This window comes from Balaenoptera physalus (assembly GCF_965194825.1).
Source record: "Balaenoptera physalus genome assembly, chromosome: 7".
Lineage (NCBI taxonomy): Eukaryota > Metazoa > Chordata > Mammalia > Artiodactyla > Balaenopteridae > Balaenoptera > Balaenoptera physalus.
Genome location: NC_138886.1, coordinates 27,331,574 through 27,353,400, shown reverse-complemented (window position 1 = coordinate 27,353,400; position 21,827 = coordinate 27,331,574). Strand labels below are relative to the sequence as shown.

General features: G+C 36.9%; 1 protein-coding gene across 8 annotated transcripts in view; it reads left to right on the top strand.

Annotated features, from left to right (window-relative positions):
• FKTN (fukutin) overlaps nt 1-21,827 on the top strand; it is a 123,670-nt gene that overhangs the window by 56,371 nt on the left and 45,472 nt on the right. For 5 of the 8 annotated variants that reach the window (XM_082471209.1, XM_082471214.1, XM_082471211.1 and 2 more), the window contains one exon: nt 10,787-16,328. In XM_082471209.1, coding sequence (XP_082327335.1) covers nt 10,787-11,000 — 214 coding nt within the window. In that variant the 3' untranslated portion in view covers nt 11,001-16,328. Of the gene's footprint in view, nt 1-10,786; nt 16,329-20,267; nt 20,388-21,827 lie in introns of those variants that run through there. The other 3 variants (XR_014266184.1, XM_082471212.1, XR_014266183.1) reach the window with 3 other exon arrangements.

The window sequence follows — 21,827 nt, the reverse complement described above, 5'->3', positions numbered from 1 at the left end:
TCAGACCTAGGGCCATATCACTTCAGAGCTCGTATTCTTACCCATACACAATGTTAGTGTCACCACAATCTCTATCATATTGTTAATACTCCCTCCATGAAAGTAGCCCTTCTATTTATCGACATTGTCAGAATATTACAGCTACCTCTGTATCCTCTGATAGGAAATCTGCTACCCCTAGGGCTAGCTGTGGGTTACTTAGGCCTTCTGATATATGCAGCTTCTGCTTAGTGTATAGATCTTCAAAAAATTTGGATTTGTCCTCTGTGAGACTAGACTCATCCAAGTGTGACTCCTATATAATTTAACATTTCATTTCTGCAAAATTTATTTACTAACTGCTGTGTGCTAAGGATTTTCTGATGTGAATATAACTTAGTTTCTGCTCTCAAGGATCTCATAATCTAGACCATGAAACAAATATTAAAGTACTCTGTCAGCAGGATGTGATTTAAATAGGTGTCATGTATAGTTGAGATACAAATCAACTATCTAGAAGCAGCGACAAGGAAGTGTGGCATAAAAAATAGAGAAGTTTGTTAGGGAGACTTAGGAGGAATATGGAGAAAGGTCTAATAATAGGTTTATATAACTATTATTCTATTTAGATTATTCCCATTTTTTTATTATTAAAAAATTCTGTGAACATCTTTATATATAAAGTGAAAGCTTTATTAGGGGTTGTTTCTTTGAATAGATTCCCAGAACTGGAATTATTATTATTATTTGATTGTGCTATTTGAGAAAAAGAGGAGTAATTGGTCAATGTTCTGATAACAGTAAAAGTACAAGATTTTACTGCTCAGTGTCCTATATTTCCTTTGACTCCTTAAGGCTCTTTGCAGCTGTACAGGCCTCCTCAGTCATCTTTGTCAGCTTGCTTTATTTTACCTGCCTTTTTCCCCCCTATTTTTAAAAATAAATTTCTAGTTTTGTGATAATTTTAGATTCACAGAAGATAATACAGATGAGTTTCTGGATAGTCACCCAGTTTCCCCTAATGTTAACATATTGTTACCATGGTACATTTGTCAAAACCAAGAAACCAGCCTCGGTGCATTACAGTTAACTAAACTCTCAATATTATCTGTACTTCACCAGTTTTTCTAATGTCCTTTCTCTGCTCTAGGATCTAATCCTAGATACCACAGTGTATTTAGACCCCAGCCTTTTGAAACTTGATTTTAGTCCGCGATTTTAAGTATGTCACTAGTAGTGCCAGGTTATTAGACGTCATCCCATGTCCCAGTCCTGCCATTCAAGGGCATTGAGTTGCCTCCATTTTGAGGTTGCTCCTCAGTACCTCTAAGTGGAAATAATCTCCCCTTCCTCTGAATTCCCATAGATTTTTCTTTTCCCTTTACCTCTCATGCTGTATTTGGGTACTTCTGCTGATTTTTCTGTCCTTTCTGAGTTATATGTAGAATCAGTCCTGATAAATCTGTCAGGCTGAGTGAGACCTGAACCCTACTTGAAACTAAAACCAGGTCCACTTAAGCACAGTTTACAGTGTTTCGTTAAGATGAAAGGGTGACACCAGACTGATGACTTGATCCAGCGTAGCACCTTTGGAGAATCAAAGCCATAAAGTTAAGTCACCGCAGTTGTTTTAAGTCACTGCTTCAGAAGAAGTTAAAGACTGGTGTCGGTTGTTGAATCCCCACTCATAGACTCTCTCAGCTCCATAGATTGATACTATGCGTCCATAGTTCTAGCTCTCAAAAAACACATTTGTCTTTTAAGTACTTATAGCTGTGAAGCTAAAAGGCAAATTTGAATAATTTCTTTAAATGAGTGCATTTAAAACATTAGCTTTTCTAAAAATGGTGTCATATTTCCTACTCTGTTTATACCTTCATATTTTACAACATTTAGATTATGTCTTAGGTCTCCTTAGCAACACCTCCAAACCATGGAGGGAAGAACATTGAATGCATGTTATATGGTAATTATATTCTTATACAATATATAGAAGTGGCAGTTCTTTATATAGTGAGCTTTATTTGTTTTTTTAAGAGAAGATTACCTCAGAATGAATAAATAGCGGGCCTTTCACTTATATGAAGTAAATTTGGTTTTTTAAGGCTGCGATATGTTTTGTTGTTTGAATATAATTCTGTAGGAGATTCTATATGGTAGTATTCTGAGAGAAATAAAAGCAAATTTTCACTAAATGACTTCTACACAAATGTTCACAGCAGTTTTATTCATGGTAGCCAAAAAATGGAAACAACCCAAATGCCCATCTTTTGGTGACCAAATAAACAAATTATGGTATGTTCAAACAGTGGAATTCTACTCAGCAACAGAGAGGAACCAACTACTAATATATGCAATAACGTGAATGAATCTCCAAAAGTCATGTTACGTGAAAGAATTCAAATAGGAAGAGTAGGCACTATGTAACTGCATTTATTTGTAATTGTAAAGCAGGTAAAACCAATCAAGAATGTGAAAAGGTCATTGATCACCAGGGGCCAGGGTGGACTGACTGCATGCCTGCCAAAAAGCACAGGGAGCTTTGGGAAGCAGGGTGGTAGAAATGTTCTGTATCTTGATTTTAGTGGTTACCCAGGTATATGCACCTGTCAAAACTTAAAATGGGTGCATTTCATTATGTGTAAATAGCAGCTTGAAAAATTGATTTAAGAGTTTGAAAGAGAAAAAAATTCTGTGACTTAGAAAATTGATACTAAGAGAAAAGAGCCCAAGATCACAAGTAGAAACAGAAGGATATCTGGGACCAGAAGCCATGAATTTGATCAAGGCAGACCTAATTGCAGTGATAAACTTGGAGCCGTTTGCATCTGCTTGGACAAAGTAGATAATCTGAGATCAAAATAAATGAAGCCTTTTGTATTTAGTATGAAATTTGAAATCGTAATTTAATCCCCTTTTTTCATTATCTATTATATCCAAAAAGGAATCCTATAAAAATTGTCTGAGACAAAGCAAGCACAGCTGGAGTCTAGTTACTTGTTGATGAGCTATAGATATGGTTTTTGGAAGTTATGCAGTAGAAATAAAAATGCCTGGAGGTTTTCCCCTCTGGCCTTAAAGAAAAGTCTTGTGCATGCTTTAAATGAATAGTTTTTGATATGGTCATTAAGTATGTGCATTCAGGTGTTAAATGATAACCATACAAGCTTTAATTTGTCTACTCATTGGTGATATAAATTTCTTCTACTTCACTAGTTCTGTCCTATGGAGATTGCATAGGAGAGTTTGTCAGTAAGATAGATGGAATCACTCAACTTACAGTGGAAGTCAGAAGAAAACCAAGGTTCAATGGGTAGAATTTTATCTTATAAAACATGTATATGCTATATGTATATTGATTATATGTTAGAAGTTTGGGACAGGATTGGCGTATGGGATCTACAAAGACCTCAGAGAGACTATATTCCAGTCCAGTCTCTGAAAAGTATGTTAGCCATTCCTCTATCACCCCTTTTGCTTCTGTATAATCTGTGGTAGGATTGTGAGAGGTTTAGTGGAAGAGATAGTTAAAAAAATACTAGTCAGCATGCTGTAACTTTGGTTTTCAAGAGTTGGTTTTTAGGGAAGATCCAGTGGTTAGGACTCCACGCTTCCACTGCAGGGGGCCCAGGTTCAATCTCTGGTCCGGCAACTAAGACCCTGCAAGCCACATGGCGTGGCCAAAAAAAAAAAAAAAAATCAAAAACAAAAGAAAACAAAGAGTTGATTTCTTAGAAATGCTTAGAAAACTATGGGCAAAATTGATGCTGATGACATATAATTAATGTGGCACAATAATTCCTCACCTTGCCATATTCCCTTTGCTCCAAACACAAATCACTGATGAATATGTCTAAAAGACATAGCTGAGCTAAAAGAGAATGAAGTAAATGATGAAGAAGGAGTATATAAAGAGAATTTCCAAATTAAAGACAGGCAGGCAGGATAAATAATAAATCTACATCTAGATACTTCTTAAGGAAAGAGTAATACCAAAACCAAAAAAATTTTATAGGCTACCAGAGAAAATAGATTGCTCATAAAGGAATAGCAAATATACCTCGGCTACAATAGAGGACAGAAGATAATGGAGTAACATCTTCCAAAAGCTGAGGAGAAATAACTGTCAATTAAGAATGTTACGTACACTTAAAACTAATACTCAAGAGAGAGGTCAAGATAAAGGCATTTACATATGTACAAAGACTAAGAAAATTTATGTCTCACAGATCCACACTTAAAACTGTATTAAAGAACACAGAAGGAAGATATGATATATGTGAAAAAATGGTGGACACACAAATGGATAAAATATGTCAGTAAATTTGTTAGCCATTACCTGTGTAAAGAAAAAAAAGACGTGTCAAAAATAAGTTAAGGGGCTTCCCTGGTGGCGCAGTGGTTGAGAATCTGCTGCCAATGTAGGGGACACAGGTTCGAGCCCTGGTCTGGGAAGATCCCACAAGCCACGGAGCAACTAGGCCCGTGAGCCACAGTTACTGAGCCTGCGCGTCTGGAGCCTGTGCTCCACAACAAGAGAGGCCACAATAGTGAGAGGCCCGCGCACCGCGATGAAGAGTGGCCCCCGCTTGTCACAACTAGAGAAAGCCCTCACACAGAAACGAAGACCCAACACAGCCATAAATAAATAAATAAATAAATAAAATAGCTTTACCTTAAAAAAAAATAAATAAATAAGTTAAGGAGGAGGCGATTTGTTAAGTGTTCAAGGAATAAAGTATACTAAGTCCCATGTTTAGGAAGAGGATAGAGATTCTGTATACATTTAGTCTTTATTAGAAAATGTTGTAGTGAAATATGTTTGCTGAAAAATAAACAGTAAATATTACAAACAGTAATTACTACTGGATAGAAATATTATTTAAAACTTCTAAACAAGCAGAACAAAAGATAATTTATAAACCTTTATCATTCTAAATGAAAGTAGGAAAGGTAGGGCAAAGAAAAAGTATGGTAAACTGAAAACATGTAAAAATAATCATAAAACTAGTCAGCATTGTTATAGCACTTACTATGTGTGTTAGGTACTATTCTGAGCACTTTACATTTATAATATTTTTCATTCTATGCTAACATCTCTCTGAGGTACTGCTAGTACGCTCATTTTATAAATGAGGTTAAGGCGCAAAAACATTGACCAAGGTCACACACGAGAGTAATTGGTGAAGCCAGGATTTGAGCGAGACAGTCTGGCTCTAGAGTTCGAAATATGTCCAAATACATAATTTATTACAATAAATATTCACAGATTAAGCTAACCTACAAAAAGATAAACAGTATCAAATGAGATAGAAAACAACATTTAACTATAAAATACTTGGAAGAGGCACACCTGAAGCAAAATCACATGGGAAGGTTGAAAATTAGAGGAATGGAAAAAATATACCCCAATATTATTAGCCAAAGAAAATTCTACTGTCATTTTACTCTCAGACAAAATAGAATGTTATTGGGTTGCGGTGGGGGAGAATGTTAAAGGATTAAAAGGCCCACTACATAATTTTACAAAGGAACAGTTCACCAAGAAGAAATAATATTCATGACGTTTATGACTCTAACAATATAGTCTTGAAATATATAAATTGAAAACTGATGAAATTCTGATGAATATTTGACATGTCCACAATTTTGGTGGGGTATTTTGGTATACTTTTATTTTAAAAACTGCTGGGTCAAGCAAAGAAGAAACTAGTAAAAATATTGAAGATATGGACAAAATCAACAGGCTTGATCTATTTGACATATATATATATAAATATTCATCCAGCAAATGGTGCATGTACTTTCTTATCCACTATAAATGGAGCATTTACAAAAGTTGATCATGTACTGCGACATGAAGGCAATCTCAGTACATTTGAAAGCATTAATAAAATCCTTGTGAGGTGTGTGTGTATGAGTGTAATTCTCCACATTAACAGATTAAAGGGAAAAAAGAACTATGGTTATTTCAGTAGATGGCATTGTATGACCACAATGGAATTGAATTAGAAATCAACAATTAAAAGATATCTTTAAAAAGTGTGGAAACTTTAAAATGCCCTCTTTAATAACTAATGAATTAAAAAGGAGATCATAGTGGAAATTACAAAAGTTTTAGGATTCAAATAGGGTGCAGTTAAGAGAATAGAGGTAAACTTGTAGCCTTAAAAACAATAAGTATTTCAATAGCTGATGTGAGGTACCCTGTATGGGGGACTCGTAACCCAATTCAGACTCACCCCCACCCCACACCCCATCCTCTAAAAAGTAGGGCGGAGGGAAGCTCATCGGTGGGGCACAAGCTGAGTGCATTTAGTCACTCCATCCCATGTCCCTTGGGAAGGTCTGAGACTAGGAGAAAAAAAAAAAAGTGTGAAAGAATAGGTTTGAAAAAATTAAGCTACCAACTGAAGAGATTAAAAGAACAGCACAGTCAGTCTAAGGAAAGTGAAGGAAGGAAACCAAGAGAAGAAATTAATGAAATAAAAAACAAACAGTATCATGGGAATTCCCTGGCAGTCCAGTGGTTAGGACTCCGTGCTTTTGCTGCTGAGGGCCTGGGTTTGATCCCGAGTGGGGGAACTTAGATCCTGCAAGACATGTGGCTCTGCCAAAAAAAGAAAAAAAAGAAAGAAAAACTCTCAAAGATGAACAAATCCAAATGCTAGTTCTTAAGACAACAAATTATAAAAGTAGTAAACTAAGTAGACATCTAGCAAGATTGATCCAAAACAACTGTGTTACACTGACTCAAAAGAAAATGCTATGGACAACTAAGACAGCAGTCTAAAATGCAGTATCAGATAAAATGTGAAAATGACAAAATTTTAACTCAAGAAGTTCTAAATAACTTATACTCATTAAAGAAATTGAATTACTAATCAAAAATCCTCCTTTCCCCTTTTTTTCCCTACCAAAAGACCTAGAAAGTTTACAGGAAAGTTTTACCATGCCTTCACAGGATAGATTATTCCCTATATTATATAGCTTATTTTGGGGAAAAAAAAAAAGAAAACTGCTTTAAGCAATTCATTTTATGACTGATAGCAAAACTGGACTCGGACAGTACCAAAAAATAAATTTTAAGGGAAATTACTGTCTTAGTGGACACAGATGAAAATATCCTGAATGAAACACAAATGAATAGAATTTTGTAGTGTGTGTGTATTAGTGTAATTCTCAACACTTAAAAGATTAAAGGGAGAAAAAAGTACGTGATTGTTTCAATAGATGACATTAAAAACATTTGGTACATTTCATAATTAACAACAACAAAAGGCCTTTTAGTAAACTTGGAGTAAAGGGGATCTGAAATTTCTTTAACCTAATAAAGGGAATATACCAAAAACCTAGAGTGAGCAATCGTATTTAATGGTAAAACTTTAGAAGCCTTTCTGTTAAAATCAGAAAAAATCATAAGAATACATGCTGTCCCTGCTTTAATTAAGCAGTATGCTGGAGGGCTATTGCACTGGAATAACACAAGAAAAAGAAATTAAGAGTTAGAAGAAGAGACAAAATTGGTAATGAGAATAAACTATTGTGTTGTTTTGCAGGAAATTCTTGTTTAAAAAAGCTCTGCTGTTCCAACTCTAGAGTTTAATGCAAACTTATGTTTAAAAAGGTCAGATTCAGTTGTCATTGATGATGTCTCTCTCACTTAGCCTAGCTAACTAATTAACAGTAAAAACAGTGTTTTTCATTTAGCAATTATGTTTTTAGGTGGTACAGTTAAACTGATGAAATTACTTTATCCAACCACCAAAAAGTAGTTTTACAGGTTTTAAGGATGTCTGTGAGGGAAAAAATGGTCTTCTCCAACTAATTCTTAATTCTAACTACTGCTTTTTGTAAAAATAAAAAGAAGTAAAAGTGGTATGAACTAGAAAATGAATGGAAGGATTTTGTGTGTGTGTGATAAGATCCCTTGAATTTATATTCTGATTTGGGGTTGTTTAGTCTGAATTTAAATCTGTTCACATTTTGGATCCTATCTCAGAGCTTTAAAGTACAAACTGCTTAGGAGAACTTAATATGGGCTTTAAAACCTAAGGGAACATTGACTCTAATTATAATCTTAGTCATTATTTACTGGTAACCTGGACAGGGTACATGGCATGTGCTGTTCTGAGTCACTCACCCCCCCTTTTCCTCTCCACAATCCCATTTTACAATCAGTTTTCACATTTTATTGTTTATCTTCCCTCTTCTCCGAGGAAGCTGGAATTTTCTTTTTGCTGAAAGGCTTGAAAATTATTTGGTGAAAAGAAAACCACAAAGATGGTTTAGGGATGTTTTTATTTAGGGCAAAAATTAACATTTGAGTTAAATTGTCTTTGAGTAATTTTAAGATTGCTTATATATTTTAAATGTTTTGTTTTTGTTGATAAACCTTTCATTGTTCAATGAAAGCTTTGAACATTTCATTTTATAAAAGCTTTTATAAAATTTGTAGTATTCTCATCCATTGTATCATCCTGGACTTATGGTTTTTCTTTCTTTCATCTCTTTGATGAGACTGTAGAGGATTATATTTAAGAGGGAAGTTTCCTGGCCTATGTTACTAGATAGACCATGATTTCTGCCTCATTTCAGCTTCAGTGTGTCAACTTGATAGGATGGGACAGGTGGACATTCTGCTGACCAGCATCTTGATTGGGGAGGGTGTAGGCTGATGATGGATGGATATGTCTCATGACAAAATAAGCAAGTCCATGAATATGAGCGTGCGGAGTAAAATTGGGACCAGCAGATGGTGGAGCTGTGCTGTATCCTATTTCTTCCTCAGCTTTGAGATTTGCTGTGGCCTTCTTTTCACAGAAGCCAGCTGGTATTGTCTATTAACAGCCAGCACCTATTGGTCTGTGTAGAAGGGACTTGTTGCTTTCTTTAGAAATGTTCAGCCTCTCATTTTCATCTGTGGCTTTATGTTCATCTGGTGGTAAAATAATATTCAGAAGCAAAATATCTGAGAACTGACCTTTCCTTGGAGAACATCCCAGTTAGATCCCATTTCTATAATCTGATTACACTTTGACACCTGGTTTTTTCCTCTGTTCCTTGTTTCTTTAATCCTCTGATATTTTAAATTTCTTTAATCTCTGCTATTGCCACTTTAAATCTCATTACTGAAGGTTCTTGCCATGTTGTGAAGAGAAGGAACATTTCTCAGAAAGCAACAACACAGAATATAGAACTAAAATATAAACTTAAATCTAACGAACCTGCTAGTTTTAACTTTCCTTTGTAATATATAGAATTTCATTTACTGATCCAAAGTACCTTTAAGAAACATGGGTTTTTTAGTATAATTTCTGAAACTTACTAATTGAAATAATTCTGCTATAAGTTGAGTTAAATTCATTATAACTAATGGGCTAGCTTAGAGATATTCTTTTACATTTGAGATGAAAAAAAGAAAGGCCAAAAAAAAAAAAAAGGTGGGTTCACGTGAGGGATGGAAACAAGGGAGAAGCCTGGGAGAGCATCTTGGAGTTGTGCTTGCTCTGTTTCCCCAGAAAATCCGTGCTGTGAAGGAAAAGAAGAGTCACCTTACACATGTGATGCTTATTTTGGTTTTCTTTAGTTAGGTTCTTTTAGTAGCAGTTTGGATTTGATGGAGATTTAATGATGTGTAACCTATTAAAAATAAGCAAGAAAGAAGTAAGTTTGAGGCTGAGAACAGAAATTAAAAAGGGGAGGTGATAAAATAAAAGGCAGAGCAGGAAGAAGGTGGTTTGTATAACTGTTTCCTTTAAGAGAAGTATTGTTGAAGTACAGTACATCCAAGCATTAGATCTCTATTCCTGCATCTGAGGAGGGGGTGGGTGTGAAGCTTTGCCCAAAAAGCCAACATATAGTGGGTCTTACCATGTTCACGTATTGTGGTATGAAATTCTCACTACTGTGCGAGTTAGGAAAGGAGTCTGAGAAATATCCTGACTGATCCTGGGAATTTCTCCTTCAGCTGTCTAAGGTCATCAAAAGCCATCTGGGACCACAGTGAAACCCAGGAAACAGGAAATAACATGTCCTCTCACAAACACACAAGCATTTATGATGCTATTGTTGGAGAATGTCATATATTGCCAGGATTGATTCAGGTTCTCTGGCTAACTAGGAGGGTTTTATTTCCTCTCTCACTGCTATATGTGCCTCCCTCCATGTATTACGAATTCCAAGTATTAGAAATGTAGTCAAAAAGAATATTTATATATTTATTGGTATTTAAGGAATAGCCACAGCCAAATCCAAGCACTTCCCCAGGGTTTTCTGACCTCTATCATTTTCCTCCATCTTTTGGCAACTTTTTGCTTTGACTTCATTCTCAGACCGGCTCTCCCTGCTAACAGCAAAGATGGCCACTAGCAGTGCTCAGTTTCCATCCTACAGCTTAGAAACCTCAGCAAAAGAACACTACTTCCCCTGATAGTTCCAAAAGAAATTCTAAGGCTGATTTTCATTTGCCTAATTTGTGTAAATTTCCACCCCTGACCCAATCACTATAATTTTCTGGTTAGGCCTGAGTCTTTTTTACCCATCTCTGGGGCCTAGGGGTGGGGTCAGCCCCTCCTGAACCATATGGACTGGGAATAGGGGAGATAAATTGGGGTGCTATTGCCATTAGAAGAAGAAAGAGATACTGGACAGTCAGAAACAGCAAAATGTCCCCTGTGTCTATCCCCAAAGCTATTTAGTGGAAGAGGACTGTCCTTTAGCCAAGAGTACACTAGTTGTGGGTTCTTTAGCTAAAACTTCTGCTGTTGGAGCCTAACGCCTCTCCACATTGCCTGTTTTGCCACAGATACCTGTTTCCCAAATTTACACTGTGCTGGACCGAGTTTGTAGACATGAAGGTTCGCGTGCCCTGTGAAACCATCGAGTACATCGAAGCCAACTATGGTAAGACCTGGAAGGTTCCTGTGAGGACATGGGACTGGAAGCGCTCTCCCCACAATGTGCAGCCCAATGGAGTCTGGCCCGTGTCTGAGTGGGATGAGGTTATCCAGTTGTACTGACACAGTAGGTTGAAATGGTAGAATTCCCCTCCTGCACAAAAGGGAGATGACTGTTTAAAAAGATACGTGTCTATTTGTCAAACATAAGTAGGAGCCAAAGAAAAATGACAAGTTTGAAGATACAGAGAGAGTCCTAACTCCTGAGCCAACTGATTTAATTCTCTCATTTTACATTTATTAAAGTCTCCATGTACCAGGTACAATGCTAGGTTACAGTGGAGAAGCAGAGATGAGTGAGACAGATGCCTGCCTCTTTTCCCCCTCCCTTTGGTAAGCACCCCAATTTTCCTTTGATGGAAACACCCTCACCCTTTGAAGAGCTTATATAGAATACGATATGTTCTGTAAGTGCTTTCAAAATGTTAAATAATTAACATTTTGGACGATGGGCTTACCAGGTGCAGCTAAGGAAGGATATACTAGTAAAAAAGAATAACCTGTGTAAGCTTGTATGTTAGGGCTACTTTTAAGGTGTGGAGGCTGAGTTAATATTCAAGTGATCAGACTTCAGGTGACATCAAGAAAAGATGCTAGCAGATTCCTGTTACAAGCAACCTGATGTGGAATTGACTTAGAGCACAGAGCATTATATAAGAGAATGACAGCTTATTTGTAGCCTTGTCAAAGATACGTAAATTTCCATACACCTTCTATTTTCATATTTGAAGTGAAAAGAAAGCTTATGCTTGTGTGATGCTTAAATTTCCAGCCATTGTGAGAATATTTTCACTGACCTGATGGTACTTGTTTGACAAATCATTCAAGTGAGACCATGCTACCAGGCATGATATCGAAAGGGTGGTGATTTCATAAAACATATTTTCCTTATTTCATTCTCAGTCAATAGGTAAAGTATGAGCAATTCATGGTCATTTAATATTTTCTGAATTTATAATCCTTGTACTCCAATTTTAATGTTAACCCTAAAATATTAATAGAAATACCTCTACTTTTTCTAAATGTACTCCTCAGTGTATTCATTCATCAATCACAGTTCCATATCTTTCACTTATAGCCTATAAACCAATTTCCATGGTATGTAAACCTGCCTGTTCACTCTCCTCTTCCAGCACTACATCAGGACTCCAAAATACAGATAAGTGGCAAACCTGAGAGCTGTTCTCCACCCCAGATCATAGTATTTGTAAAGTTTGTATTGGTTCCTAGTTGTCCTATCTATTGAATATCAATGGGGCAAGAACTCAGACATCCCTACTTTGTCAAGTACCACCCACTCTGAAACCCTCCAGTTTCCTTTTTCCCCTCAAGATATGTCCCTGAGTGGACTGGGATGGCTGTTGTCTCCCCATCACGAGTCACTTTAATTATGTATTGTAAGTGACAGGTAAAGGGATATTAGGCACAGAGCATTGCTATCTTTTTCTTTGTCCAGGATAGGAAGCTAAGTCTTACATTTTATCTAGGTTGCTTAGGACTACTTTCTGGACCAGATTGGCAGATTTTCGAGAAAACTAGAGAATAATAGGAATGTCAGAAATGGAAACCAGAAGGTCTGAGAGAACGGGCTGATAGTTTCCCTAAAACAAAGTTGGGGAAACCTACAACCTACAACCACCCCACTCCAAATTTTAAAAACAACAAAAACTTTTTTTTGATAAGTGGTAACCAATGACCTTCCTCTCTTAGGATGAGCTTTCAGTGCGTAGTCACTGGGTCTTCTTATAAAAACCTAACATAATTTAGGTTTTCAGGTAACCTTTATAGATTACCAGTAAACTTGTCCCCAAATGACAGGCCATTGTAATCAGCTTTCTTTTTGCTAGAAAATCAGCCCATGGAAATCATACCCAAATTCTAAATAGCTGAACCTAATTTTTTTTTTATGGTTGAAAAAATGTAACAGGTAATAATAGTGTTCCCAGGCAAAATCCACCCTGTTTATTGAGGACCGTTTGCTCGTACTTAGTGTCTAAAAGTGCATACACTACACATTTCTGCCCATTTCAAATTGGGACTCCCACTGTTTGCCAGGGGGTGTCTCACCCACCCCCTGTTTAGGTTATTTCTTTTTATCTGTCCCCGGAGTCCAAGGTCTTGAAGCATTCAAACATCTAAGCTGTCTTGGCCGCATGGACAGAGGTTCCATATACATCCCTCTATAGACCACTGGCTGCTAGAATACCTTTTTTGACTGCCTTCTGGTTTCACAGAGTTCAGATCTCGGGTCCTACCCTAACTTGGGAGAATGAAAGCCCTTCCCAAACTCTGAAAGCCAGGCTTGCTCTGTTACAGATTCAGCTACACTTCATCCTGTACTTCTTAACTGTTGCACTCTGCTGAGTGTCCAGAGACCTTGGCTCTACCATCAACACCTCATCAGATCACTTTTCTTTCCTCACCTGAGTGTTCCAATAATAATTCTCCTAATCTGTCCACTTCCAGGTACAGTTTGCCTGGCTTACCAGGAGAAAACCTCTTATATTAACTTGTTTAGCACCCATGGATGTCCCCAGAGAGGTCCTAAGAGTCAAGATTGACAACCTCTCACTTGACAATCAGGTGACCACTCAGTCCTTCTCTAAGCAGGGAGCACTTGTCCTTCTCTCCTCTGCTGCAGCTGCTGACATCTGGATCCTGGAATAAAACCTCAGTTCTCCAAATTGAGCATCCCTGAGAAGCTGGGCAGTGGGGCAAACCCTGAAATATGACCACTAGATGGCAGAATGTGTGCCACCATTCCCCCCCAAACAAGTTAACACTCAAGTGAAAATCATCTTGCTCTTGAGTCTTAAGAGCCAGAGGGGCCCTCACTGCAACACTCAATCTAACCCTTTTATTGTATAGCTAAATAAATAAGCACAGAAAGGAGTGACTTGAGCAAGAAAGAGTTGAGGCTCTAAGGGTGCCATGACTCCCAGCACATGCCTGTTTCATTGATCACAGCACAACATCTTTAGCCCTGCTTGACATGCTTGACAGAGAAGTTTTCAGGATGTTTTTGCCATCACCCACTTAATATCTTTCTGCTCAAATTTAGAGTGTGAGGTGACAGAGGAGGAGTGTTTTGTCCAAAATGCTTACACTGTCTTCATACCTTTATCTAAAACATGCCTTATCTCCAAAAGGTGAAATAGTTCATATTTGGAGGCATCAGCCTTTGGTCATTATATTTTTCATATCCAGGAGTACCTGATTCCCTTAGGCTCAAGATGTGTCCCATTTCTGCTTACCTCTCTACTTCCCCAGGAAACCATTAGCACCAATCTACTAAGTGCCCATTTCTGAAGATTCCCTCCTCTTCCTATTTATTGATACTCTCTTATGGAGGATCCAAGAAATTAAGAATAGATTATGCTCATTTCTTTTTTTTTTTTTTTTTTGTGACCCTAAACCATTGTGTCTAGCCTTACAGGCTACAAAGCTTCAAATGGCACATAGGACAGCAAGGTGTTACACAGGAAAGCAGGGGTAGATTGGGGACCAGAGCTGCATCTGGGAAACACACTTGGAATGAATTCCCACACTCCAATAAACCCTCACCCAATGTCACAAGCCTAAGGCTGCAAATGTTTCTAAGTCTCCACCTAGTTTCACCTTCTGAAAAATGAACAGTTCTCTCATTCTTAGTATTATAAATCCCCAGGGGAAACTTCCCCTCAAAACCCGGTCAGAGAGAGTGCCACATTCCCACCTTCTAACACATAGCCATCATTTGTAACAACTTTAAAGCATGGGAAAAACTCTAGTTCTTGACCATTCAAAAGGATTTCTCTGAAGAAATGCCGCAGCAGCTACTTCTCTTTCCTCCTCCTCTTCCTCTGTCACTAAGACCCGGGCTAAGTCACCTCTAACATGTCACTTAGGGAAAGTGCCATGTTACCATAAAAGGGCACAAAGTTTTGAATTAGGCCTGAGTTTGAATCCCAGCTTCATTGTGTGGGATTTATGGAGGGGACCTCTTAGCCTCAATTTCCACATGAGTGAATTGGCAAAATGAAGAATACTTCTAAGGGTTTTTAGTTAGGATTAAGTGAAATATAAAGTGCTTAGTATCAGGCCTTAGTATCAGGTAATACTCAAGAAATGTTCCATTTCTTGTTTCCAAATCCTTTTTCTAATTATTCTTCAAATGGGATTAAAGAAACTGTGGTAGGACACAAACCTTACTCAGAAGGTTGCATGACTGAATTTGCTTAGGGAAAAAAAATCGTTTCATTATAACAAGGCATTAAAGGACAAATTATATTGTTGATGAATTCAGAGACATGACCAAGTTACCTCCTTCTCTAAATAGAACAAATATTTTCATTGTATTGGTGAAGCTGTTGTCCTCTAGGGTCTCCTTGTGCTATCCCCATATGCTACCTAGTTCCCGGGTCCCAAGCAGGTCACTCTCTGCACCTCCCTAGATTTGGTGCCTGGTCTGCCCTGGACTTCTGTTTCAGTATTCTAGCTTTTCATGGAGGTGAACCCTCACCTTCTTGTTAGTAAATCTCTGCCAACCAAAATCAGATATAAGCCATGATTTGGAGAGGGAAAGAATTTGGAATACTTTGTTTCACTTAATTATCTGTGCTGATGAATGCTTATGTCAGTATTAATAAAGGGGAATTGAAAATACTCTTTTCTACCTTCTTCCCCCAAATTTGTGTTTCTGTCTCAGCTAGGCAAGAATCAACAGGGTATGTGATACTATTTTAAGCTGCTCCACATCAGACTGAAATCCTAATTATAGTTTATAAGTCAAATAGACCAATTCAATGGTGATGCTTTTTGTACGGTACCTGTGCTAAAGTAGACAAGTATACAGTTTTCTATGAGAAATCTGTTTCTATATTCTCAGAACTTATATCTTAGAATGCCTTCCTTGCCATCCCCCAACCCAACCAATGCAGAGATTATGTCGGAACCCATGAGCCACCCAAGCTGCTGTGTTCTTATGCACAGCTCTCACCGTGGGGTTGAAAGGCAGTATGAGGAGAATTAGAAGTGCTGTATTTTGTTCTATAAAACAATAAACTACTGTCTCATGTACCATTAAGAAAATTACAAGAGTATGCAGACTTATGATGACTCATTCAGAGCATGGGGAATAGTTCATGTGTTTGTTAAATGAAAATCATATGTAGCTGTTTATGTATCCCACATCATAACCAGAAAAACGTGTTTGTGAATTTTCTAAACAAAGTGATATTTTAAACATGAGTAAATTTCAGTGTATGCTTACCAGTTTACTATTTGACTTTATCTTCAGGTACAGATAGTTTGTGGTACTACTGAAAATGCCTTTAATATTATTATTTTGATCAGAATTTGTAATATATAATCCAGTTTGGGACGATGAATAAAATTTTTCTAATCACTTGAGATATTTTGTGTTTATTTTTGAAGCTTGCAGTAGAAATAATAGCCACTAACATTCATAAGCAATCTAGTAAAATAGTAATCTTGCCACCAGTACAGTACTTCTAAATTAAGGTGAGATATGTTGTATGGGTGGACCCTAATCCAATATGATTGGTATCCTTGTAAGAAGAGATTAAGATACAGACAAGCACAGAGGGACGATCAGGTGAAGATTTAAGGAGAAGATGGCCACCTACAAGCCAAGGAAAGAGGCCCTCAGAAGAAACCAATCCTACCAACACCTTGATCTTGGACTTCTAGCCTCCAGAACTGTGAGAAAAGAAATTTGTTTTAAGCCATCTGGTCTGTCATACTTTGTTAGGCAGCCCTAGCAAACTAATGCAGTAATCAAGGCAGAATGGTATTGGTAGAGGCATAGACACATAAATCAATGGAACAGAAAAAAAGAACTTATAAATTGGCATACAAATATGCTCAATTGATTTTTGACAGAAGTGCAAAAGCAATTCAACGGAGGAAGGATAGCCTTTTGAACAATTGGTACGAGAGCAATTGGACAGCCATAGGCAAAAAAAAAAAAAAAACAACCAAAAACACCTCATACTTTATATAAAAATGAACTCAAAATGTATCGTGTGCTTAAATGTAAAATATAAAACTATGAAACTCTAAGCGGAAAAAAAGAAAATTTTCATGATCTAGGGCTAGACAAAGAGTTCTTTCTTAGACTTCACATCAAAAGCACAATCAATAAAAGGAAAAATTGATAAATTGTACTTCATCAAAATTGAAAACTGCTGCTTTGCAAAAGCTTACAAGAAGAGGATGAAAAGTCAAGCTACAGACTAGTAGGAAATATTTGCAAACTACATATCTGAAAGAAGACTATTATCTAGAATGTATTAAAGAAACTGAACACTCAACAGTTTTTTAAAAATCCGATTAGAAAATGAGCAAGAGATATGAACAGACATTTCACTGGAGAGGCTATACAGATGGCAAATAAGCACATTAAAAAGATGTTCAACATCGTTAGCCAAATAGCCAAAAGCAATAGCCAAAGCAATCCTGAGAAAGAAGAAAAAAGCTGGAAGCATCACACTTCCTGATTTCAAGCTATATTATTACCATATACAATGCTGTAGTAATCAAAACAGTATGGTACTGGCATTTAAAAAGACACATAGACCAATGGAATAGAATGGAGAGCCCAGAAATAAACCCATGCATATACAATCAACTAATATTTGACAGGGGAGCCAAGAATACTCAATAGAGAAAATATAGTCTCTTCAATAAGTGGGACTGGGAAAATTTGGATAGTCACATGCAAAAGAATGAAACTAGATCCCTATATCACACCAGTCAAAATTAACTCAACATGGATTGAAAACCTAGATATGAGACCTGAAACCATGAACTCCTAGAAGAACACATAGGGAAAAAGTTCCTTGACATTGGTCTTGTCAGTGATATGATACCAAAAGCATAGTCAACAAAAACAAAAATAAACAAGTGGGACTACATCAAACCAAAAAGCTTCTGAGCAGAAAACAACAAAATGAAAGGCAACCTATGAGTTGGAAATAAATATTTGCAAATCATATGTATAATAAGGGGTTAATATCCAAAATATATAAGGAACTCATACAATTCAATAGCAAAAAAACATCCAATTTTTAAAGTGGGCAAAGGAACTGAAACATTTTTCTAAAGAAGAAATTCTAATGGCTAACAGATACATGAAAAATTGCTCAACATCACTAATCAGGAAAATGGAGATCAAAACCACAGTGAGATATCACCTTACACCCATTAGAATGGCTATTATCAAAGAAGACAAGAGCTAACAAGGGCATGTGAGGATGTGGAGAAAGGAAAACCTTGTACACTGTTGATGGGACTGTAAACTGGGGCAGCCACTCTGGAAAACAGTATGGAGTTTACTCAAAAAATTAAAAATAGAACGATACGATCCAGCAATTCCACTTCTGGGTATATATTCGAAGGAAATGACATTGCTATCCTGAGGTAATATCTGCACCCACTGTTCACTGCAGCTTTATTTACAATAGCCAAGGTATGGAAATAACCTAAGTGTCTATCAACAGATGAATGGATAAGAAGATGTGGTATATATATAGAATGGAATATTATTCAGCCACAAGAAAGAGGAAGTCCTGCCATTTGTGACAACATAGGTGGACCTTGAGGGCATTATGTTAAGGAAAAAAAGTCAGACAGAAAAAGACATACTGTATGATTGCATATGTAGAATCTGATAAACAAACTCAGAGAACAGATTGGTGGTTGCCAGAAGCAGGGGGTAGGGGCTGGGGTAATTAGTTGAAGGTGGTCAAAAGATACAAACTTCCAGATATAAGTAAGTTCTGGGGATGTAATGTACAGCATGATAACTGTAGTTAGCAATACTATATTGTATATTTAAAAGCTGCTAAGAGAGTAGATCTTAAAGTTCTCATCACAAGAAAACAAAAATTTCTAACTGAGGTAATGGATGTTGACTTATGGTGGTAATCATTTCACAATATGTACATGTATCAAATCATTGTTGTACACCTTAAATTTATACAATGTTATATGTCAGTTATATCTCAATAAAACGGGGAAGGGGAAGAAGTTACAATTTTTCTTTGTCATAATTTCTCCCATGAACACATCATGTGATCTTCCTGAAGTAAATATTAATAAACCAGATCTTGCTCAGCTAATAGTTAGAAACCATTTTCTGTGGTGTCACTGGTATGAGCTTACAGGTGTTCAGCTGGTGTCAGCTCTGCCACATCATACTTTGTGTTTTGGGCTCTTATTTGTTTTCTTTGGACACAAAAATACAAAATCTGCTGAATTTCAGCATATTCCTCTTCCTTAATATATCATTTTCTAGAAATTTTGTGAAAATGTCCACCTTTACTGAAAATTACTACTCCTTTTATTTCTTTTTCTTTTCTTTTCTTTTTTTGGCCACGCCATGCGGCTTGTGGGATCTTAATTCCCCAACCAGGGATTGAACCTGAGCCCCAGCAGTGAAAGCACAGAGTCTAACCACTGGACCACCAGGGAATTCCCTCCTCCTTTTATTTCTAATCTGAATTGGTATTTTCCCAGTTACTCTTTAATAAAGTTTCCCTTACTAGTCCCCCTGTAACAAATACCAAAACTATATATAAACTGCTAAGTAAAGGTGGTAAGTGTAAAAACATTTTCTGGAAGGAGTTAAAGTTGTCATTAATGATAGAGAAGTAAAGATAGAGGACTACAGTACTGATAACTAATAAACTTAAAAAAAATGTTCAACATTGTTAACCATCAGGGAAATGCAAATTACAACCACAACGACATATCACCGCACAGCTGTTAGGATGGCTAAAATTTTACATAGTGAAAACACCAAATACTGTAGTTGTCTCTCTTATGGTTTCTTTTTGAATGTGTTCTTTGCACCATTGTTTGACTATGATTTTACTAGAGTGTCCTTAAACATTTTATAAACGTTCATAATATGTAACACTCTCCATAATAAAATTAAAAGGAATAATCTTGTCTCAGTTTTTGGAAGACAGATTTTTAGCTTTTTGTTTTGTTTTTCTCTTTTTCTGCTCCAATTTTTATTGATTTACTCTGTAAATTTAATAACCCTCTTTAAAATTTATTTTCTCATCATTCTTTTGTGTCCTTTATAGTTGACTTTTCCCCAAGAAGATTTATCAGCAAAAGCCCTTTAGCAGCTGGTGTCATTGTTCTTAGGTCTCTAACTTTAATTAATTTCATATTTATCACCAGTTTGTTTTTAATTTAAATTCATTTTTTTTTCTAGTTAGTCTCAATACTTTGGAGAATATTTTCTAGAGAATATTGCAGGAAAGGTGACTGGGTGATGAATTTTCTGAAAATGTATTACCAACAATTGTCTTTCAGGTGTCTTAGAAGAATGATCGTCTCATAGTTGGAGTGTGTATGAGTTTGTTTTGGAGCCTAAACTGTGCAACTGTTTAATCCAGCCAGATCCTGCTTAGAAAAACCGAAGGGTGAGCTCACAAAGCAAAATGCTTAGCTTTTAAGAAGCTGTCCTCTCCTCATGTCATGTGGTCACAATTTGCTAGGAGCCAGGTTTCGCCTGTATCCTAGTGGAAGACCAGAGAATATCTACAACAGTGCTGTCAAATAGAGCATTCCCTGATACTAGAAATGACTCTACCTGCACTGTCCAAGACAGTAGCCACGAGCCACATGTGATCTTGAGCACTTGAAATGTGGCAAGAGCAAATGAGGAACTGAATGTTTACTTTGATTTTTTTTAACATCTTTATTAGAGTATAATTGCTTTACAATGGTGTGTCAGTTTCTGCTTTATAACAAAGTGAATCAGTTATACGTATACATATGTCCCCATATCTCTTCCCTCTTGCATCTCCCTCCCTCGCACCCTCCCTATCCCACCCCTCTAGGTGGTCACAAAGCACCGAGCTGATCTCCCTGTGCTATGCGGCTACTTCCCATTAGCCATCTGTTTTACGTTTGGTAGTGTATATATGTCCATGCCACTCTCTCACTTTGGCCCAGCTTACCCTTCCCCCTCCCCATATCCTCAAGCCCATTCTCTAGTAGGTCTGCATCTTTATTCCTGTCTTGCCCCTAGGTTCTTCTGACCATTTTCTTTTCTTTTTTTTTTTCTAGATTCCATATATATGTGTTAGCATACGGTATTTGTTTTTCTCTTTCTGACTTACTTCACTCTGTATGACAGTCTCTAGGTCCATCCACCTCACTACAAATAACTCAGTTTCGTTCCTTTTTATGGCTGACTAATATTCCATTGTATATATGTGCCACATCTTCTTTATCCATTCTTCTGTTAATGGACACTTAGGTTGCTTCCATGTCCTGGCTATTGTAAATAGAGCTGCAATGAACATTTTGGTACATGACTCTTTTTGAATTATGGTTTTCTCAGGGTATATGCCCAGTAGTGGGACTGCTGGGTCCTTTGGTAGTTCTATTTTTAGTTTTTTAAGGAACCTCCATACTGTTCTCCATAGTGGCTGTATCAATTTACATTCTCACCAACAGTGCAGGAGGGTTCCCTTTTCTCCACACCCTCTCCAGCATTTACTGTTTGTAAAGTTTTTGATAATGGCCATTCTGACAAGTGTGAGGTGATACCTTGCTGTGTTTTTGATTTGCATTTCTCTAATGATTAGTGATGTTGAGCATCCTTTCATGTGTTTGTTGGCAAGCTGTATGTCTTCTTTGGAGAAATGTCTATTTAGATCTTCTGCCCATTTTTGGATTGGGTTGTTTGTTTTTTTGATATTGAGCTGCATGAGCTGCTTGTATATTTTGGAGATTAATCCTTTGTTAGTTGCTTTGTTTGCAAATATTTTCTCCCATTCTGAGGGTTGTCTTTTCGTCTTGTTTATAGTTTCCTTTGCTGTGCAAAAGCTTTTCAGGTTCATTAGGTCCCATTTGTTTATTTTT